Source organism: Megascapheus bottae, chromosome 8 (assembly GCF_031878675.1).
Source record: "Megascapheus bottae isolate mThoBot1 chromosome 8, mThoBot2.hap1, whole genome shotgun sequence".
Classification (NCBI taxonomy): Eukaryota; Metazoa; Chordata; class Mammalia; order Rodentia; family Geomyidae; genus Megascapheus; species Megascapheus bottae.
Window position 1 is genome coordinate 23,665,999 of NC_143516.1, and position 18,280 is coordinate 23,684,278.

The following is an 18,280-nucleotide window of genomic DNA, read 5'->3' on the forward strand; positions in this document are numbered from 1 at the left end:
ATGTAGCAGCTCTTAGATGTCCCTGCTTCCGCCCCCTCAACTTGTTTATGCCATTAGATTGGTAATCATGTACTGTCCTGTGAAAGAACCTTTGTACTAAAGAACTGTTAAGCTCTTGTATTGTTGCCTGGTTTTTCTCATGCTTATATTCTTTCTTCACCTGGATTGGTATTAGTTCCTTGACAAAATGAACTTAATTCTTATTTTCTCCATAGGTAAAAAAGAAATACAGTACTTTGTTTAAAATCACTTTTCACTGAAAATATTTTTAGTCTTTCCCTCTCCCTTCTTGTGCATTTGTAAGTTTCTTATTCTTTTTTCCTGAGATGTGCCATAGCATTTGCTTATTCATAATTTTAATTTTTCTCTACATTCAAGGGGAAAAAAAAAACCCTAAATACATAGATCTGTCCTTTTCTTCAGGTTACTCCTTCCACCTACCATTGTCTTTCTTGTTAATGCTTAGAAAAACCTGGCTAAGGCTGGGAGTGTGGCCTAGTGGTAGACTGCTTGCCTAGCATTCATGAAGCTCTGAGTTTGATTCCTCAGTACCACATATGCAGAAAAAAAGCTGGAAGTAGTGCTATGGCTCAAGTGTTAGAGTGCTGGCCCTGAGAAAGTCCAAGGATAGTGCTCAGGCCCTGAGTTCAAGCCCCAGGCCAAAAAAAGAAAAGAAAAGGCTTACTTCTTATAGAAATACTTCAAGGCCTTAAATAAATGAAAATAACTGATTACATTTCCATGACAGGATGTAAAAGCCTAGATTGGACCACAGCATCAAAGCTGGTATGTTGGTCTTGACTTGTAAGGCAGTTTAGGCTCCCTGAAGCTGACTTGTTTTTTTGACGTTCATTTGAGCAGTCCCATCATCCCATTCCATGCTGGTTGTGGGGGTAGGTTAGGCTTGAGGAGAACGTTAAATAGTGCCTGAACCATGTGCCATTTTCTCTAATAATGCTTCTTCTGTTGAGCCAATTATGGAATAATGTTTTCCATTTTTAAAGTAGTCATGAAATTCTACCACATTTCTGTGAATCCAGGAGCTTGACCTCAGGATCTGGTACTATCCATGAGGTCTTTCATTCAAAGTGCTCTAGTACTTTGACCCACATCTCCACTTCCCGTTTTCTGTTGGTTAGTTGGAGATAAAAGTCTCACAGACTTTTCTGTCTGGGCTGGCTCTGAACTTCAATCCTCAGATCTCAGCCTCTTGAGTAGTTATTATTATGGGCTTTGAACCTGGTTTTCTACTCTCCCTTCCTCTGTTTTCCCAGTTTGGGTTTCAAAATGCAGGGGTACCCTCCTTTTGGGGGTCACTGAATTGGTACATAAAGCAATCCTCATACTTGATGGGTTATTACTATGAGTAGCTAGAAGTTTGAAGATAAACTCTTATTGGACGGTCTCACTAATTATTTGGTGACTTGCCCCTTAAATGTTTACTTTAACCAAAGATTGGTAGTAGAACAGAAGACCTTAAGATTTGGAATGAAATACTGTTTCAAGATTGTATCAAGACATGGAGGGAAAAGTTAGTTTCACCCTTTCAAATATATTGACATTATTTAAAAAAAAATTCCCATTCTTGTCAAAGTATTTCAAATGAAGGCGTGTAATTTAATTAGTTATTCTTCCAACAAAACTAAAATATTTTTTGTCAAGCCACAAAATTCTAAATCCATCTATGGTCATTAGTGTTTTATTTACTGTCTCCTTTATCTCATTATTGCCCTCTGTCTTTCTGAACACAGGAGGACATTGCTGACAGTTTTTACCTTCTGTCAGGAAATTCTGCCATTTCTTCTGTGCTTTGATCCTTCCTCTTCCCCACCATCTGACCCACCCTTGGCATGCCAGAGGGCAAAGGACATGAATACTGGGCCTGTGTGAGGTGTCAGAAAAGTTGTACTAGGGCTGAGATTCTCCTCCTCCAATCTCCTTTGCAGAAGACACACATGCTCAGTGGACCAGAGCTTATCCTTAGCATTTATAATACTATGTCTTGTATACTAGCATTGGGAGCTTATAGAAATAGAATGTTCTTTTAGAATCTATGAAACTCACTGGATTATTTTTTTAAACAGATTTTTTTTTCATGCAAGGGGGCTAAATGATTTAAACCATTGATGAATGACCTATCCAGTTGATATGTTAGGATATTAAAATGTTTCATCATTTCTGAAAGTTATGTAAAAAGATAACTCGTAATATTCTGAGTACACAGATCTCAAGACAGAAACATCCTTTTCATCTTTCAGTGATCTGTACTTCATCACAATGTGCCCCTTTCACAGTGTCCCATCTCAACCTGCTTTGAGGATGAGACTGATATGGTACAACAGTCCAGTTATTTACACAGGAAGAAACATAATCTGAGTTTTAGCATGACCTGCTTGTTATATTCATTGATATCTTCCTCAGTATATTTGTCAGCCAGAATTTAATGTGAAAATTAGTTGGATTTAATGTGAATCAGATAAGCTGTCTTCTTTGACACAGAAAGACTGAATCAAATGTCAAGATTTATTGTAGCAAATAGTTTTAGAATGTGCTAGCTAGAAGTCCGTTACTTATGGTTTCTGAAATAAGCTTTAGTGTATGGCACCCAGCAGTTCCCCCCCCCCCCCCCCCCCCCCCCCCCGCCGGTTGTGAGGCTTGAATTCTGAACCTGGGTGCTGTCCCTGAGCTCCAGTTTGTCTTTTGTACTAAGGTTTGAACTTGAGGCTTTGAGCTTGCTAGGAAGGTGCTCTAACCCTGCTTCCTTTGATAGGGTCATGGTGCATTTTTTTTTTTTTTTTTGGCCTAGGCCAGCCTAGATATCTTCCTCCTGCCTATAGCTCCACCACAGGTGGAGTTATAGCTGTGAACAACCTTGTTCTTTGAGAGGGGGTTGAGATGGAGTTTTCCAATTTCTTTTTTCTTTTGTTGGAGTTGTAGCTGTGAAACACTTCATTCTTTGAGAGGAGGTTAGATGGGGTTTTTCCAATTTCTTTCTTATTTCTTTTCCTCTTTTTGTTGGTCAGGGGGCTTGAACTTAGAGCCTGGGTACTGTCCAATTTCTTTTTTCTTTTGGTGGAATTGTAGCTATGAAACACTTTGTTCTTTGAGAGGAGGTTAGATGGGGTTTTTCCAATCTCTTATTTCTTTTCCTTTTTTTGTTCCTCAGGGGGCTTGAACTTAGAGCCTGGGTCCTGTCCTTGAGCTCTTTTGCTGAAGGCTAGCACTCTACCACTTTGAGGCACAGCTTCAAAATTTCCTTAAGGAAAAAAGAGATCCTTAATGAATTACAAGATAAAAGTTCTTATTTTTTTTAGTGATTTGTAAAAATCCTACACCTTTACGTAAATGTCATCTATCTGTATACTTATGTACATAGATGCTTCTAATTAATGAAAATACAGTTTGAAAAGTTTTCAGTTATTCAAAAAAGAGAGACATACTTGTATATACATATATTTTTATTTTGTACATATTTATGTATTTACACATAAATTGGTTTTTGTATTATATATGTGTGTGTGTGTGTGTGTGTGTGTGTGTGTGTGTGTGTGCGTGAGTGTGTGTGTCTTTTCTTTGGTCTGAGACAGGACTTGAACTGGAACATTGACAGACACTTTTCTACCTGAGTCACATCTTCAACCCCATATGTATCATTTTTGAATAGTTGAAAAGCCCTTTTAAGCTTAATTCTCATTAATGATGAAATTTGCTGAAAGTATTATATTTACTTCTGGAACACATCCGAAGAATTTTGTGGGTAGGAATGTATTGCCAGCTCACTGGGATTGGTAGAAAAGAAATTGATCTGATAAATCATAGCTTTTTACCACATACATATGGTTTCATTTGATTTCTTCCATGCTACCATAACAATACATGGGTTGTTGTGTTCGCTCTATGCATACCTTTCTTCCCTTGGCCTTTTATATTTGCACAGTGTGGTTTAGTGCTGACACAAAGTGCGTAGCTCGGGGGCTGTAATGTATGGATTGCATTGTGTACTTCCCATCACTGGCTGGTTGGCACACAATAACTGCAGTGTGGAAGGAACTACATGGAGAGAGTGATGGTATTTTATACAACGCCAGTGGTGTGTGGTGTCCTCTGCAATCTGCTGGGTAAGCAGAAGCACAAATTCCTCTAGCTTTAGAGGCCTCCAGAAATGTCATATTTTTGCCTCTGTAATGAATGCCACAAATAACAGCATAGGCATGAGGAACTTTGCTCAATGTCTAAGATTCCAGACTGCATTTCTTTAGCTTAATCTGTTGTGGATTCCTTTGCTCCCCCCTAATTTCTTTTTTTCTTTTTTCTTTCTTTCTTTTTCTTTTTTTTAGGTTAAAATAAATTCCCCAAAGCTGATCTTCCAGTTCTTGAATAAAAAATTTATTAAATCCATCTAAATTGCCTTTCTTTTTTGTGTTTTCTTTGTTTTTCTAATATATTAGCAATTAAAAAATTGATAACTGGAAAATGGACCAAAGGATTTTGCGGGGGGGGGGGGGGGGAATGGAGGGTAGTTGTGGGGCTTGAACTCTGGGCCTGAGCACTTCTCTGAGCTCTTCAGCTCAAGGCTACTGCTCTACCACTTTGAGCCACAGTGCCACTTCCAGTTTTCTGGTGGATAATTGGAAATAAGAGTCTTATGGACTTTTATTCCCTTGGCTGGCTTTGAAGCATGATACTTGGATCTGAGCCTCCCGAGTAGCTAGGATTACAGGAATGAGCCACAGTGACCTGCTATTATTTTTTTTCCTTTTTATTCTTAAATATTTCTGTCCAAAGCTGTTTGATTTTTGTATTGATAGTCAATAGTAAGTTGGTAGGAGGAGGAATATTGGAAAAATAGATTTGCAAGGTGTACGTTTTTTTTGGAAGTATTATAAACAGTTGGATGACTTTTATTATTTAATGAACAGATATGGACACAGGTTTTTATTAAGTTTCTAGAGTAGGAACAAAGGCAAAGACAAGCAATACAAAGCAAAGGCAAGCTTCCGAGAGCAAGAAAAAACATCAGTGGAATTGATGTCATAGTGGAGGAATGTGTAAAGACTAAAAAACCCACCGCTTTTTTTTTTTTTTTAAACTCTTTTATAAAAGAGGGATATGTCCTGGGACAGAGAGGCCTTTTGCCTATGCCACTCCTCAAGTTCCCCAAAAGTCTTCAGAAATGGTCTTATTTGTTAAGGAGTTTATGTGTCATGTAAAATTCTGAAAGTATATGTCTGTGGCTAGCCTCCCAGAATCCAACAGTATGTGTTTGGCTTAGTTTCTGGAATATCTGTGGGTTGGCAGTCACGAACTGGGATCTAGCGCATTGTATATGACTGTTAGCCAGAAGGCTAGAATTCTAGACTTGCCTCTGCCAACATTTTGGCTGACATTAAATGTGATGAGTCATTTTGTCCCAACATATCTTTTGGCCTGCTAATGAGCTAATTATTCAATGAGGTTATGTTGTAGGAGGCATTGAGGTAATATATACTTGGTCTTAGTAATATAAAAAGGAGTAGACAAGGCAAACACTGGTGGATCATATCTGCAATTCCTAGCTACTTAGAAGACTTAAATCCAAGGATTGTGGTTCAAAGCCTGCCTGAACAGAAAAGTTGATGAAACTCTTATCTCCAATTAACCGGCAGAAGGCCAGACATTGGCTTAAGTGGCAGAGCACCAGCCTTTAGTAGAAAAAGCTAAGTGAGAGCTTGTTGGCATTTACAAAGTACAGATAAGAGCGAGTTTCAGGGACATAAAATGAAATTAAAGTGAAAGATGAAATGAAATAGGTTTTGTAGAAAAGGAGAATTTGGAGGTTCTACAAGCAGGGTTAGAGTTTTGACACTTGAAAATAAATCAAGGTAAAGAAATAGTCTTAGGACATGTAAGTTTGTAATACCCTGTTCTGTTTTTTGGTGCCAGTCCTAGAGCTGGAACTCAGGTACTGCTTTTTTTTCCTCAAGGCTAACACTCTACCACTTGAGCCACAGCTCCATTTCTGACATTCTGGAGATGAGTCTTAGAGACTTGGCTTTGAACTGCAATCCTTAGCTCTCAGCCTCCTCCTGAGTAGGTAGGATTATATGTGTGAAACACCGTGCCAATACCCCCAAATTGAAGCAACCATCTGTATTGGTGCAACTTTCTCGTAATTTCTGATTTGTTTTTTTGGTCGGTCAAGGGCTTGAACTTTCTCGTAATTTCTAAGGCAAAATGTGTATTTTACTTGGTTAACAAATTTATCTATGTATATATATGTGTATGTATGTGTGTATATATATATATTTATGGTGTGTGTGTGTGTGTGTGTGTGTGTGTGTGTGTGCGTGTGTGTTTCTTTAGTATAACCAAATTGAAGTTGTCTGTAAGGAAATAAGAAAAATGATGATAGGGTATCGTGGTGCACACTTATCATTTGGGAGCCTGAGGCAGGAGGATTCCGAGGCTAGCCAAGGCTGCTGTACTGAGGCACTGGCTTTAAGAATAGCATAAGAGAACATTGCTTTTCTAATAGGAGCAGTGAACACTAACACAGATACCAAAAAGAAGAATTTAATTCTTTAAAAGGAATTTTGAAGATCAGATTGGAAAATTAGATGTTAAATTTCTTCTCATTTGTCAAATAAGGAGGTTAGATTAGATAACTGTGAGGCTTTTTAATCATATTTAACACTAGTTATTTTTAGAGCAGTTCACAAAGCTCCCATGATTTTTCAGCAGCCCTTTCATGAACCCATGAGATGTGTCTTCGTGCATGCTAGGCAAGCACTTTAACCACTAGGCCAAACTCCCAGCTCATGACTTCTTTTAGACAACAATCACTCATTCTCTTCTTGTTTTCCCATACCAGGATGTGCCTCATTGTTGCATTTCTGTTTTTGCTGGTAAGCTGTGGTAGGACGAAAAAATAGAAGTCTGAATATATGGAGGATATTTGATTATTAGATGTGCACTAGTGAAAGAATTGGAATCAGACTTTAGCTATTACAAATGTAGCACATTGACACTGCATGTCTTATTGGATTGGTGTGATTTTCACCTTGAGAGGCGAGGTAATTAAAACTAACTCAATTCTGCAAATACCTCTTTGTCACCATTGTCTCATAATAGAAGATGCTCACAAAATACATCTTAGAGGAAATAGATCTTATTCCAGTTTCCGTTCTGGTGCCCTGCATTTCACCACCAAACTGTGGGAGTGATCTTTTCTGTTTTCATCTTAGTCTTTTAGGTGAATTATGTCAGAGATCATGATTCTGATCTTGAAATGGAAACCAGTAGGAAGATACGATTTAAGAATGTTGACTTTGAGCTGATAACAGAATGAATGTGTATTCTCTTTAGACTAAAATATGTATTTATAGATAATCAGTTACGTTAAATACACCTTTTAAATATCCCTAATTTCGTGTAGCATCAGACTGTATGATGAGAACTTAGTTGGTACTTACCACATAACTTGTGCTAGGTTATGTTATTGCCATTTTATACCTGTGCAAAAACAATAAAAAATAAAGCAAACAAATTAGATATCTTGCTGTGGTCACACAGCTTGTAAGTAGTAAAGATTTACTTAGAATTTTGGCACTTAGAATCTGGTACTCTTACTGACTAACATTCTGTTTGTATATACTTTGAATGTATAGGCACACACATGCCTATTTCAGTCATTTAACTGAATATTCAATACTGGTTGTGAGTCTTAATGATGCTTATAGTGTATTGTTACATATAATAATCTGTGTGGCCTTTTGTGTTTTTAAAATAAATATAATAATAAAAGGATGAATAATACAAGCACTATGTTCTCCTTTCCTCCTTTTTGAGATATATACATATATGTGTACATTTGTATATGTTACATATGTAAGACACACATCTTACATGGTAGCATTAATGTTCTAATATGCAATATATATAATTACACACATACAGAACATTGAAGTTTTACAACTGGATGATTGAACACTGGATGGTTTGATAGTGAATGGCCATTGATTTAGAGGATGAAAAAGCTTTTTCACTGTTTTCACTAGTACTCCTGACCTGACATTGTAATTAGAATATTTCCAAAGTGTGTATCCTAATTGGAAATGAATCATTACTTTGATTATGTTTTGAACTGATTAGGCATTGAGATTTATTTCTATGGCTGTCAAAAGTTTTTACATCTTTGTTGACAGCAACTTTTCTTTTAAAAGCTATCCAAGACAAAAATAAGTGTAATCGGGCCGGGAGTTTGGCCTAGTGGTAGATGCTTGCCTAGCATGCATGAAGACCCAGGTTCGATTCCTTGGTACCACATACTTAGAAAAAGCCAGAAGTGGTGCTGAGGCTCAAGTGATAGAGTTCTAGCCTTGAGAAAAACCCTAGGACAGTCCTCAGGCCCTGAGCTTAAGCCCAAGACTGGCAAAAAAAAAAAAAAAAAAGTGTAATCCTTAGAAACAGTTGAATTGCCAACTGCTGGATCTTAAGTAAAAAATCCGACCTTGAGGAGTAACTATACCATATTAGTCTGTTAAAAAAATGTAAATACATTGTTTGTATGAAGTTTTTTCCACATTTACACAGCTTAACAATAAAGTAGAGGCCATTTGATTTTGCTTTTGTTTTAGAATTTAGGCTTTGCATGTGTGGGTGGAATGGTAGGGCTAAAGTAAAATAAAAAAAAACTTATTAGGAAACAAATAATGTTAATTTCTAGTAAATCTTGGAATTTACTGCTTGAAAAGTAACAGTCTTTTGCCTTTTCTCCCCTCACTTAGAAACGTGCTAAGGGTCAAATGTTATTTGACAAAGTGTGTGAACACCTCAATCTCTTGGAAAAGGACTACTTTGGACTTTTGTTTCAGGAAAACACTGAACAAAAAGTAAGTGATTGCAACTTTGTATTCCTTAAACCAATCTAATCTCAGTATAAAATTTAGCTCTAAAATGACCTATGTGCAGAATATGACATTTATATTCAATATACAAATTGGATGAATAACTAAAGATTATCTTGTATGAGAGAGCCACCTATAACTTTGTGCGTGCGTGTGTGTGTGTGTGTGTGTGTGTGTGAGTGTGTGTGTGTGTGTGTTCATGCGCACATACTTTCTACTTATGAGTACACAGAATGGTATGACTTGCATGTTATTTGAGACATAAATAACTAATTTTAATATTAGATTAAACTTTCAGCTCTATTGCTCAAGGAGTCATTTTCTGTGATGAATTTGTATGTTTACAAAGTATTTAAAAATACATAAAGGAGCCAGGTGCAGTGGCTCACACTTGTAATCCTAGCTACTCAGGAGGCTAAGATCTGAGAATTGAGGTTCAAAGCTAGCCAGGGCACCTAAGACTGTGAGACTCTTATCTCCACTTAATCACTAGGAAAACAGGAAGTGGGGCTGTGGCCCAGGGGTGGTAGGGTCGTAGCCTTGAGCTGAAGAGGTCATGGACAGTACCCAGTCCCAGAGTAGAGTGTAGTCTTGAGCTGAAAAAGCTCGGGGACAGCACCCAGGCCCACAGTCCAAGCCCATCCCTCCCTCCTAAAAATACATAAAAGAAAATTTAAAAAAATTTATAAATGTTTGTTATTTTTGTCCAAAAGATTATGAGCACAGAGGGGTTAGTTACTCAAATAATGATTACATTTGTTTTAAACAATGTTACCATCCTTCATTCTTTCCTTTTACCTCTCCCTTTCCCCCTCTCCCTCAAGTTGCAATGTTGATTTTTTAATTGTGTGAAAATCAGTGTTCTGGAATAAAAAACAAAAAACTTTAAAAGTGGTATTATGTCAATCATATTTTCTCCAGTCTCGACTTTTGGTGCTAAATATAGAGGCTAATCAGGTTGGCTCATTTTGTCAACATATATATGTGCGGCACCTGTATCAGTTATTGAGCATTCCTGAAAAGTAGAGAGACATTGGAAGGCATGTCAAGTATAATAATACCTACCTGTTTAGAGGCTCAGTAGAATTTGCCTTGCTTTGAAGACTAGAGTCCCTATATGAGGAAAATGTGCTTCTTGCCCTGTTGCTGATAAAAGCTGTAGATGAGAACCAATATAGTAGGTTTGTTCCATAAGTCAGATCTGCCTGATATCAGGAGTTTGGTTCAAATTTGCAGTCTAAAGAGAAAGCCTTCCCCACTCTTTTGGGGGCTATGGATAGAGACACTCACTGTAACAATTCAGTCTAAGGATGCCCAGAGCACTTGGTCATAGCGAAAGAGATTATTGCCCACTATCTAGTATTCAAATACCATCAGTAGAACAGATTAGTCATTAGAGGGAGGTAGTGTAAATTTTTTTATTTGCTTATGTGCCACCATTGTTTCTGTTTACATGTCCAAGGATAAAATAAGGAAGACTAGGGTGATCATTATATAAATTAATGAAGCTCTAGAGCTGCTCAGTTTTATATCTCTGATACTTACTTTTGGTTTAATTCTATGTTTAAACTGAAGACAGTTAAATTGCATGCCTGCCTACTGAACAGTGTATATTTTATCAGAATTCTTTAGCATACTTTTCACCAAAGTAGTAGTAACATATTAGACAAAATGAACTAGGGGCCTTTTTTTTTTGAGGCTATAAATTATAAGTTACTCTTGATACAGCTTTCTATTTGTGATTGTCCTAAAAGAATTGTGAGTTGGGCACAAAAGAATGTGGTGGGAGTTTGGCTATCATTACCATATAATTGTTTTTGAGAGTATATATTGATGTATTAATAGAGGCATTTAATCTTTAAAAATATAGACAATTTACATGTTGTAAAACAACATGTTCTAATTGAAAAAGAATAAACTGCATTAAGAAATATGGTATAGGGAAGGAAAAGTGGATGAAAAATGAGTGAGTGGATAACAGCGGTTTTTTTGTTTTGTTTTGTTTTGTTTTTTTAAACCAGTCTTGGGGATTGAACTCAGGTCCTAGGCATTATTCTTGGGCTTTCTCAAGGCTAGTGCTCTTTCACTTGAGCCACAGCACCACTTCTGGCTTTTTCTGTTTTTGTAGTACTGGGTACCTGAACCTAGGACTTCATGTATACTAGGCAAGCATGCTACCACTAGGCCAAACTCCCAACCCCAGGGTAACAATGTTTGACAAGAATTGTACACATTACCTTATGTAATTGTAACTCCTCAGTACATCACCTTTACAATAAAATTAAATTAAAAAAGAAACATGATACATCTAGAACATTAATTTCACATTAGAGTGTTATTTAATTTTTTAGCCAGTCCTGGGGCTTGAGCTAAGAGCCTGTTCACTGTCCTTGGGTTTTCTCAAGGCTAGTGCTCAACCACTTCTGGCTTTTTCTATGATTGTGGAATTGAACCCAGCTCTTCATGCCTGCTGGGCAAACACTCTTACCACTAGACCAAACTCCTGGCACAGAAAGAATGCTATTTAGATAGTGGGATTCATTTTCTAAATGTAATTTGCAAAATACATGTCTTGTTTATATATTAAACCTGAGTCTCAGACTCATACATATCTGTTTACTGGACATTATTGTACCTTCAGTTGCCCAAAAGCAAACTGGTTATCTTCTCTGGAAACATTATCTGTACCCCTGAAGAGTAGTTCTGGAGTCCTTCTTCCTCTGTCTTGCTTTTTTAGCATCTTTTTTTTGTTCTCTGACTGCAGGGATTTTGCTTTTGTTAGGCCTTTGACATCTCTTGCTTTGACTACTTTGCTAGTCCCTTAATGGGCTTTGAACTCAGGGCTTGGGTGCTGTCCCTGAGCTCTTCAGCTCAAGGCTAGTGCTCTGTTCCTTTGAGCCACAGTGCCACTTCCTTCTTTCTGGTGACTAATTGGAGATCAGAGTCTCATGGAATTTATGGACTTTGTAGTTTTGTGTCCGGGCTGGCTCTGAATCGGGATCCTCAGCGCTCAGCCTCCTGTGTAGCTAGGACTATAGGTGGGAGCTACTTGGTGCCTGGCTTGGCCTTTTATCCTCTGTTAACTGAGTGAATAACTTAAGTAAACTGGTATGATTCTATCTAGCTCCCTTTGTTTGATTTCTAAGACTCTGTTTATGTGATGTCAGTCAACTTGGGCTTACTTCTCAGTAATCTCTTTCTTCCAATCCATTTTCAATATCTACCAAATTTCTCATTGAAAATTTAGTGTTATTGATAGACTCTATATCTGCTTGATATATTTCTTATACTGAGAATATCATTCCTATTGCTTTTCTATTTTTTTTCTTTTTGCCAGTCCTGGGCCTTGAACTCAGAGCCTGAGCACTGTCCCCAATTGGGCTTTCTCAAGGCTAGAGCTCAACCCTTTGAGCCACAGCACCACTTGTGGATTTTTCTGTGTATGTGGTACTGAGGAATCAAACCCAGATCTTCATGCATGTTAAGCAAGCACTGTACCACTAAGCCAAACTCCTGGCCCTGCTTTTCTATTTAAATGTTTATCTTTCCATAAATATCTCCTGAATTCTTCTGTTACTCTGCCTGTCTTCAGCTAAGGGGAAGAGATATGACAGTTTTTTTTCTTTCATCAACAAAGTTACCCTTTCTTCTCCTTACCTATGATTGCATCTGAGTATGGAATTATGAACTCAAAACTGGAGAATTTTATTTGGACAAGACTTTGACCATGGAGTAGATTGTTGAATTCTAAGAGAGGTGAAGGTCATTAAAGACAGGAAATAATACAGGATAGATTTGGGTAGGTTTGTGGTAACATTCTCATTAACAAAAAGATGCTACTACCACATACAGAATTCAGAATTTTAAAATTTACATTATAGTTGTTTTTATGAAATAATAGAAAATGTTTATAAAATTAAGTGCTCACTCACTTTATATTTAGGCCTTCATTCAAGAACATTGAACACTTAAACAGTGGGCTATCCTTCCTATTCTTCCCTGTGCAAGAAGTGTATATTCCAGTATAGTTAGTAGTGTATTTATTTATATAACTAGCGTGCTTTCATAACTTCTATGTTATGCAGCTTTTTCATTCTTCCTATTAGACAAATTTCAGTCTTCAGTATATTGGGGCAGACTAACTCTTACTTTCCAATAAAACTTTCATGGCATCCCATTTTGTTTTGATAATTAAAATTTTTATATTATTTCTATTAGTATTATAACATTCCTTAATTGGTAATAGTTTGAAATCTATACATTTTTTAGCAGTAGGATAGAATAATGTAATTTTATTTACTCATCTTCTTTTTGGTGCTGAAAATTGAGCCTAGGACTTGGTGTATGTCAAGCACGAATTATCCCCCCAGTACATTTTTTTTATGCTGAATATTATTTTTGTAATTACAAAAGCTTCAGCTACTTATTCCAACTTCTTAAAATGTACAAGTGAAGCAAGGCCATGAATATTTGCTGTGGAAAAAGATTTTATTTAATTTTATTTTATTGTTAGGGTAATATAGAGGGGTTACAGTTATATTTATCAGGTAGTGGGTGCATTGCTTCTTGCATGTTGATACCTTTTCTCATGTTTTTGTACCCCTTTCCCTCCAAACCCTTCCCAGTCATCTTGTTTCCCCCTTCCTTCCCTATTTAAAATAAACAAATAAATATATACAATATGCCAGGTAACAAAGTCAGATACAGTTACCACATGAGATTAACCATAAGAGGAAAAAAAGAGAAGAGAAATAACATAGTACATTAAGAGCAACAATCATAAAGAAAAGAAACATTTAAAAGATTTCTAATATTACATTTAATGATAGGACCACAATAAAATGTTACCCCCACACACATATCTATGTACTTCACAGTAGATCATAAAGCTAATGGCAAATGTGGAACTATTTCATAAAGAGATAAGCAATCTTTATCACATGTTAGGTGTAACATGAAATGAAATTAGGAGAGAGATAGAGGGGTGAAGAACTGTTAAGAAAAATAATTCAAACATTTATTAAAATATCAAGGCAAAATTTATTCAGTACTCTTTAAAATAGGTAGAGATACCACTATAATAGAGTTTACAGTAGGTGAAAACTTATGCTCAACTCCAAATGCAACAAGAAAAGTGAATATATATAGTTGAGCCAGGATTATAGGTCAGGACAGGATATCAGTGGATAGAATATATTTTTTTATTTCTCAAGATTTTATTAACACTGATTTTTTTAAAGAAATATTAATAAAAACACAAAGTAATTATTTGTCAGTTTTCAGTCAGTGTAACAAACTACTTGAGGAAAACAAAGGAAAAAAGGTCTATTTTGAGTCAAGCTTTGAGAAGTTTTAGTATCCACTGTCAGCTGCTTTCATTGCTTTGCATTTGTGGTAAGACAGAAGCAACATGTAGAAAGGCATGGAAAAGGAAACCTCCTTACCTCATGGTGACCAAGAAGGAGAGAGACAGAAAGACAGAGATAATGTCCCTCAAGATTTTCTTCCAAGGACTCCCTTTGTTCAACTAGATCTGTCCCATCTCCTAAATTTCCTTTACCTCCTAATAGTCCATTACATTATGGACTCTTCAATGATTGACTCAGTAGAGCTCAGAGCTCTCATGGTCCAATAATTTCTACAAAGCCTTCCCTCCAAACATTGGGACATAACATGTGAATCCTTAGAGAACATTTCAGCTCTAATCCACAGAAAAGGGCAGTGGACACTCTAGCCAGGTGAACTAACAGAATTCTTGCCTACAGAAGGTGTTTAAGGTGACCTGACACCACCCGGGGATGGTGGTACATGAAGAAGCTAGTCAGATATTTAGGGGGAATCAGATAATTGAGGATAGAAAATTCTGGTTAAACAAACATTGACAGATAAGATTCTGGTTAGATGATGGACATAGAAATCCAAAAGTTAAGTCCTCATTGAGAAGAGGATTCAGAAGAGTCTAATGAGTGTTAGTCAAGGACAACCTTGGTCAGAACCACAGATATGTTGTGTGTATATTTTGAGTTGCTATCCAATTGTATGGTTTGGATCTTGCTAAAGACAACCACTTTCCAACTGCTGATAGGGTGCTGCTGATTGATAATTGTGGTTGTCTTATCTCTGTCATGTGTAATAGTTTAGCATGTGGAATACAAAGACCATGGATCTACAATTTTTTTTTTTGCTATAGCTGCGTGAGTTTGAGAGACATACTTATATTTGAGAATGTGGAACCTGTGCTCTTCTAGAATCTGCAGAAAGCTGTCAATATGTAGAAAGTTTACTCAGTGAAAGTTGGAGTCTAGCCGGGTACCTGTGGCTCACAGCTGCAATCCTAGCTACTCAAGAAGGCTGAAATCTAAGGATCACAGATCCAAACCAGTCCAGGCAGGAAAGTCTATGAGACTCTTATCTCTGATAAACTACTCAGAAAAAGCTGTAAATGGTACTGTGGCTTAATTGACAGAGCAAACCTTGAACAAAAAGTTCAGCAGCAGCACCTATATCCATAGTTCATCGCCCTCCCCCCCCCAAAAAAAATTGGGAGTCTATATGACAAACCAGCCAGAGGATATAACCCTCCCTCCCCTCTCCCCATTGCTTTCAGAAAACAGACAAGGATTTTTTTTTTTTTGCCAGTTTGAAATTTCGTATAAGCTGATTTTGTGTTCTAAAGAGATTTAAGTATCAGCAGTTCAGGACCTCATTTTAATTTTTAGTTTATTTCTGTTGGAAACCTATCAATAGGACTTCTTTTAAGTTTTATTGTAATTTCTTACGTTACCTGAGGCATATTCAAAAAAGAAATTTCTGCATCACCCTTTGGTTTTATGCTGGGGCTCTTAAACATAGGATCATAGTATATGCTAAGCAAGTATTCTACCACTGACCTACAGCTCCTGAAGTAATTTAGATCTGAGGATTATGGTTTGAAGCCAACCCCAGCAGGAAAGTCTGTGAGACTTAGCTGCAATTAATCATAGAAAATGTCATACTGGTTCAAGTGGTAGAGTGCTAATCCTGAGCAAAATGAGCTCAAGACAACACTGAGGTCCAGAGTTCAAGTCCCAGGATGGGTTGGGGGGGGTTGGGGGGATTAGGAGTGTGATAAGGAAAGGGAAAACCAAACTAAGTAGGTGACGGAAATCACTTGATACTGCTTTGTCAAAGCAGACAAACCCAGTCTACTAAGTCTTTTGGTAATAATGGTTTGAAAGAAAGAAAGACACACTGAGTTTTAGTATATCCCAGCAGGCAATGTTGTAAAAAGTGACCTAAGGATGAAAGAATCAACATTTTGCATGGTTCACTTTTTTCATTTTATTTTTTATTATCAAGGTAATGTAAGGAGGGGTTACAGTTACATTCTCCAGATAGTAGGTGCATTACTTCTCACACATTAATACCCCTTCTCATGTTTTTGTTCCCATTTCTCTTCCCCACTCGCTCCCAATCATGTTTTTGTGGTGGACTTTTGTCACGTATGAATTTGAGCATCCACAGAGCTTGTTGTACTTTCACTATGTTCTGTAGAAACTGTAAGATAATTCATACAAGGACTTAGTGCTTTAGGTGTGTATAGAATGTAACAGATGGGCTGGGCACAATGGATCATGCCTGTAATCCTAACTACTCTCAGGTGGCTGAGATCTGAGGATCAAGGTTCAAAGTCCGAGTACAAAAGGATCTGAGACTCTTTTCTCCAGTTAACCTCTAGAAAACAGGAAGTGGCTTTTGGCTCAAGGATAGGGCCGAAGCCTTGAGCTGAATTGCTCAGAGATACTGCCCAGGCCAAGTTCAAGCCCTAGACACACACACACACACACCCACAAACACACCCACACACACACACACGCACACACCCACACACGCACGCACACGTAATAGATGGCTGGGCATTCTGTTAGTCCTCGGAGTTGAAGAAGATGATGTTGCTTCCACCATGTTCTGGAACAGAAAGCCTATTTACTGCTCTTCTGTAGTAGGCATCTGTGTCAACTTATAATGAAACTAGTTTCTTTCTACTTTCTTCCATGTTAATAAGCACGAGAGATTTTTCCTTTCCTTCTTGTTTTAGTTTGTCACCAGTTGTCTCTGATTCAGTTTTTCTTGTGTGATTGTTAGCTTTCTTGATTGAAAATGCTACACATTGACTCTCCTTCACCTCTCACCAGCCTCTGTGCAGTCTGGGCTAGGAGCTGAATGCACTTTTTCTCACCCTTGGGTCTTCATAACTACCAATTTGTGAACCAGCTGTTGTGTGGGAGAGCAGCTGCAGTGCACAGAAGCCAAGTTCCAGGCTCTTTCTTGAGGGAAGAATAGAGTTGCTCCCTAACATGGTACTGGAGATACTACAACAGTCTCCCACTACTCCTTCATATCAGTGGTACAGACAGCTGGGAACACTAGTAATATGAAACTGGGCCATGCTGTGATGGCACTTTATTGAGAGGGTTGAATATAACCAGTGTTAGAACAGAGCCTTGCATGCCTTGCATCCTTGCTGCCCTTAGTACAGGTCATGAATGATACAGTAATACCCAAAGGGGCCATGTAGCTTTGCTTCCAAAGCAAGCCGTGTTACTGTTTTTTTTTTAATAGTATAAAGTCATATTTCTGTTGTCTTTCAGTATTTTGTTAAGATAGTAAGTTATTGTCTCCTATGCAACAGTATTTGGTTTGCTTTTTATCTTTGAACAAAATTCTGTTAAACCACAAATGTTATACTGTGTGAGATACTAATTAGAATGCATCAAAGTTCTTTATTGAAAAATCAGTTTTGAATCAGTTTGTTGTATTTCAGAAATGTATATTTGTTCTAAATTAGTAAGGCTAAGAAATTTTAGTATTGAGCTGAAGAAGTGGAAAAAATACACTTATTTTTTTTAAAAAAATCAGTCCCAGGACTTGAACTCAGGGCCTGGACAGTGTTCTTTTTTTTTCTTTTTTCTTTTTTCTTTTTTTATTGTCAGGATAATGTATAGAGGGGTTACAATTACATTCATTAGGTAGTAGATGCGTTACTTCTCACACATTGGTACCCCTTCTCATGTTTTTGTCCCTATTTCCTTCCCCCAATCCCTTTCCAGTCATCTTGTTCCCCCCTTCCATTTCCTATTTCAAATAAACAAATAATGTATATACAATATACCAGGTAACAAAGTCAGATACAGTAACAATATGAGATTAACTATAGGGGCAAAAAAAGAGAAGAGAAATAACATAGTACATTAAGAACAATAATGACACAGGATAAAGCTCTTGTTTCCATATCCTAGAATTCCTATCTTATCCTGTATGACTGTATGTACATAGGTTTTGAGCTATTGTAATCCTCTGCTAGGAGAGTCCTAGATATGTACTAATTATTACAAATGGAGGGAAACCATGGAGGG

The 18,280-nt window shown here is 37.2% G+C and overlaps 1 protein-coding gene across 14 annotated transcripts in view; it reads left to right on the forward strand.

Annotated features, from left to right (window-relative positions):
- Positions 1 to 18,280, forward strand: part of Epb41l2 (erythrocyte membrane protein band 4.1 like 2) — a 163,571-nt gene that overhangs the window by 88,373 nt on the left and 56,918 nt on the right. For all 14 annotated transcript variants that reach the window (XM_090338136.1, XM_090338122.1, XM_090338128.1 and 11 more), the window contains exon 4: positions 8,766 to 8,870. In XM_090338136.1, the coding sequence (XP_090194262.1) occupies positions 8,766 to 8,870 (105 nt within the window). The remainder of the gene's footprint in view (positions 1 to 8,765; positions 8,871 to 18,280) is intronic.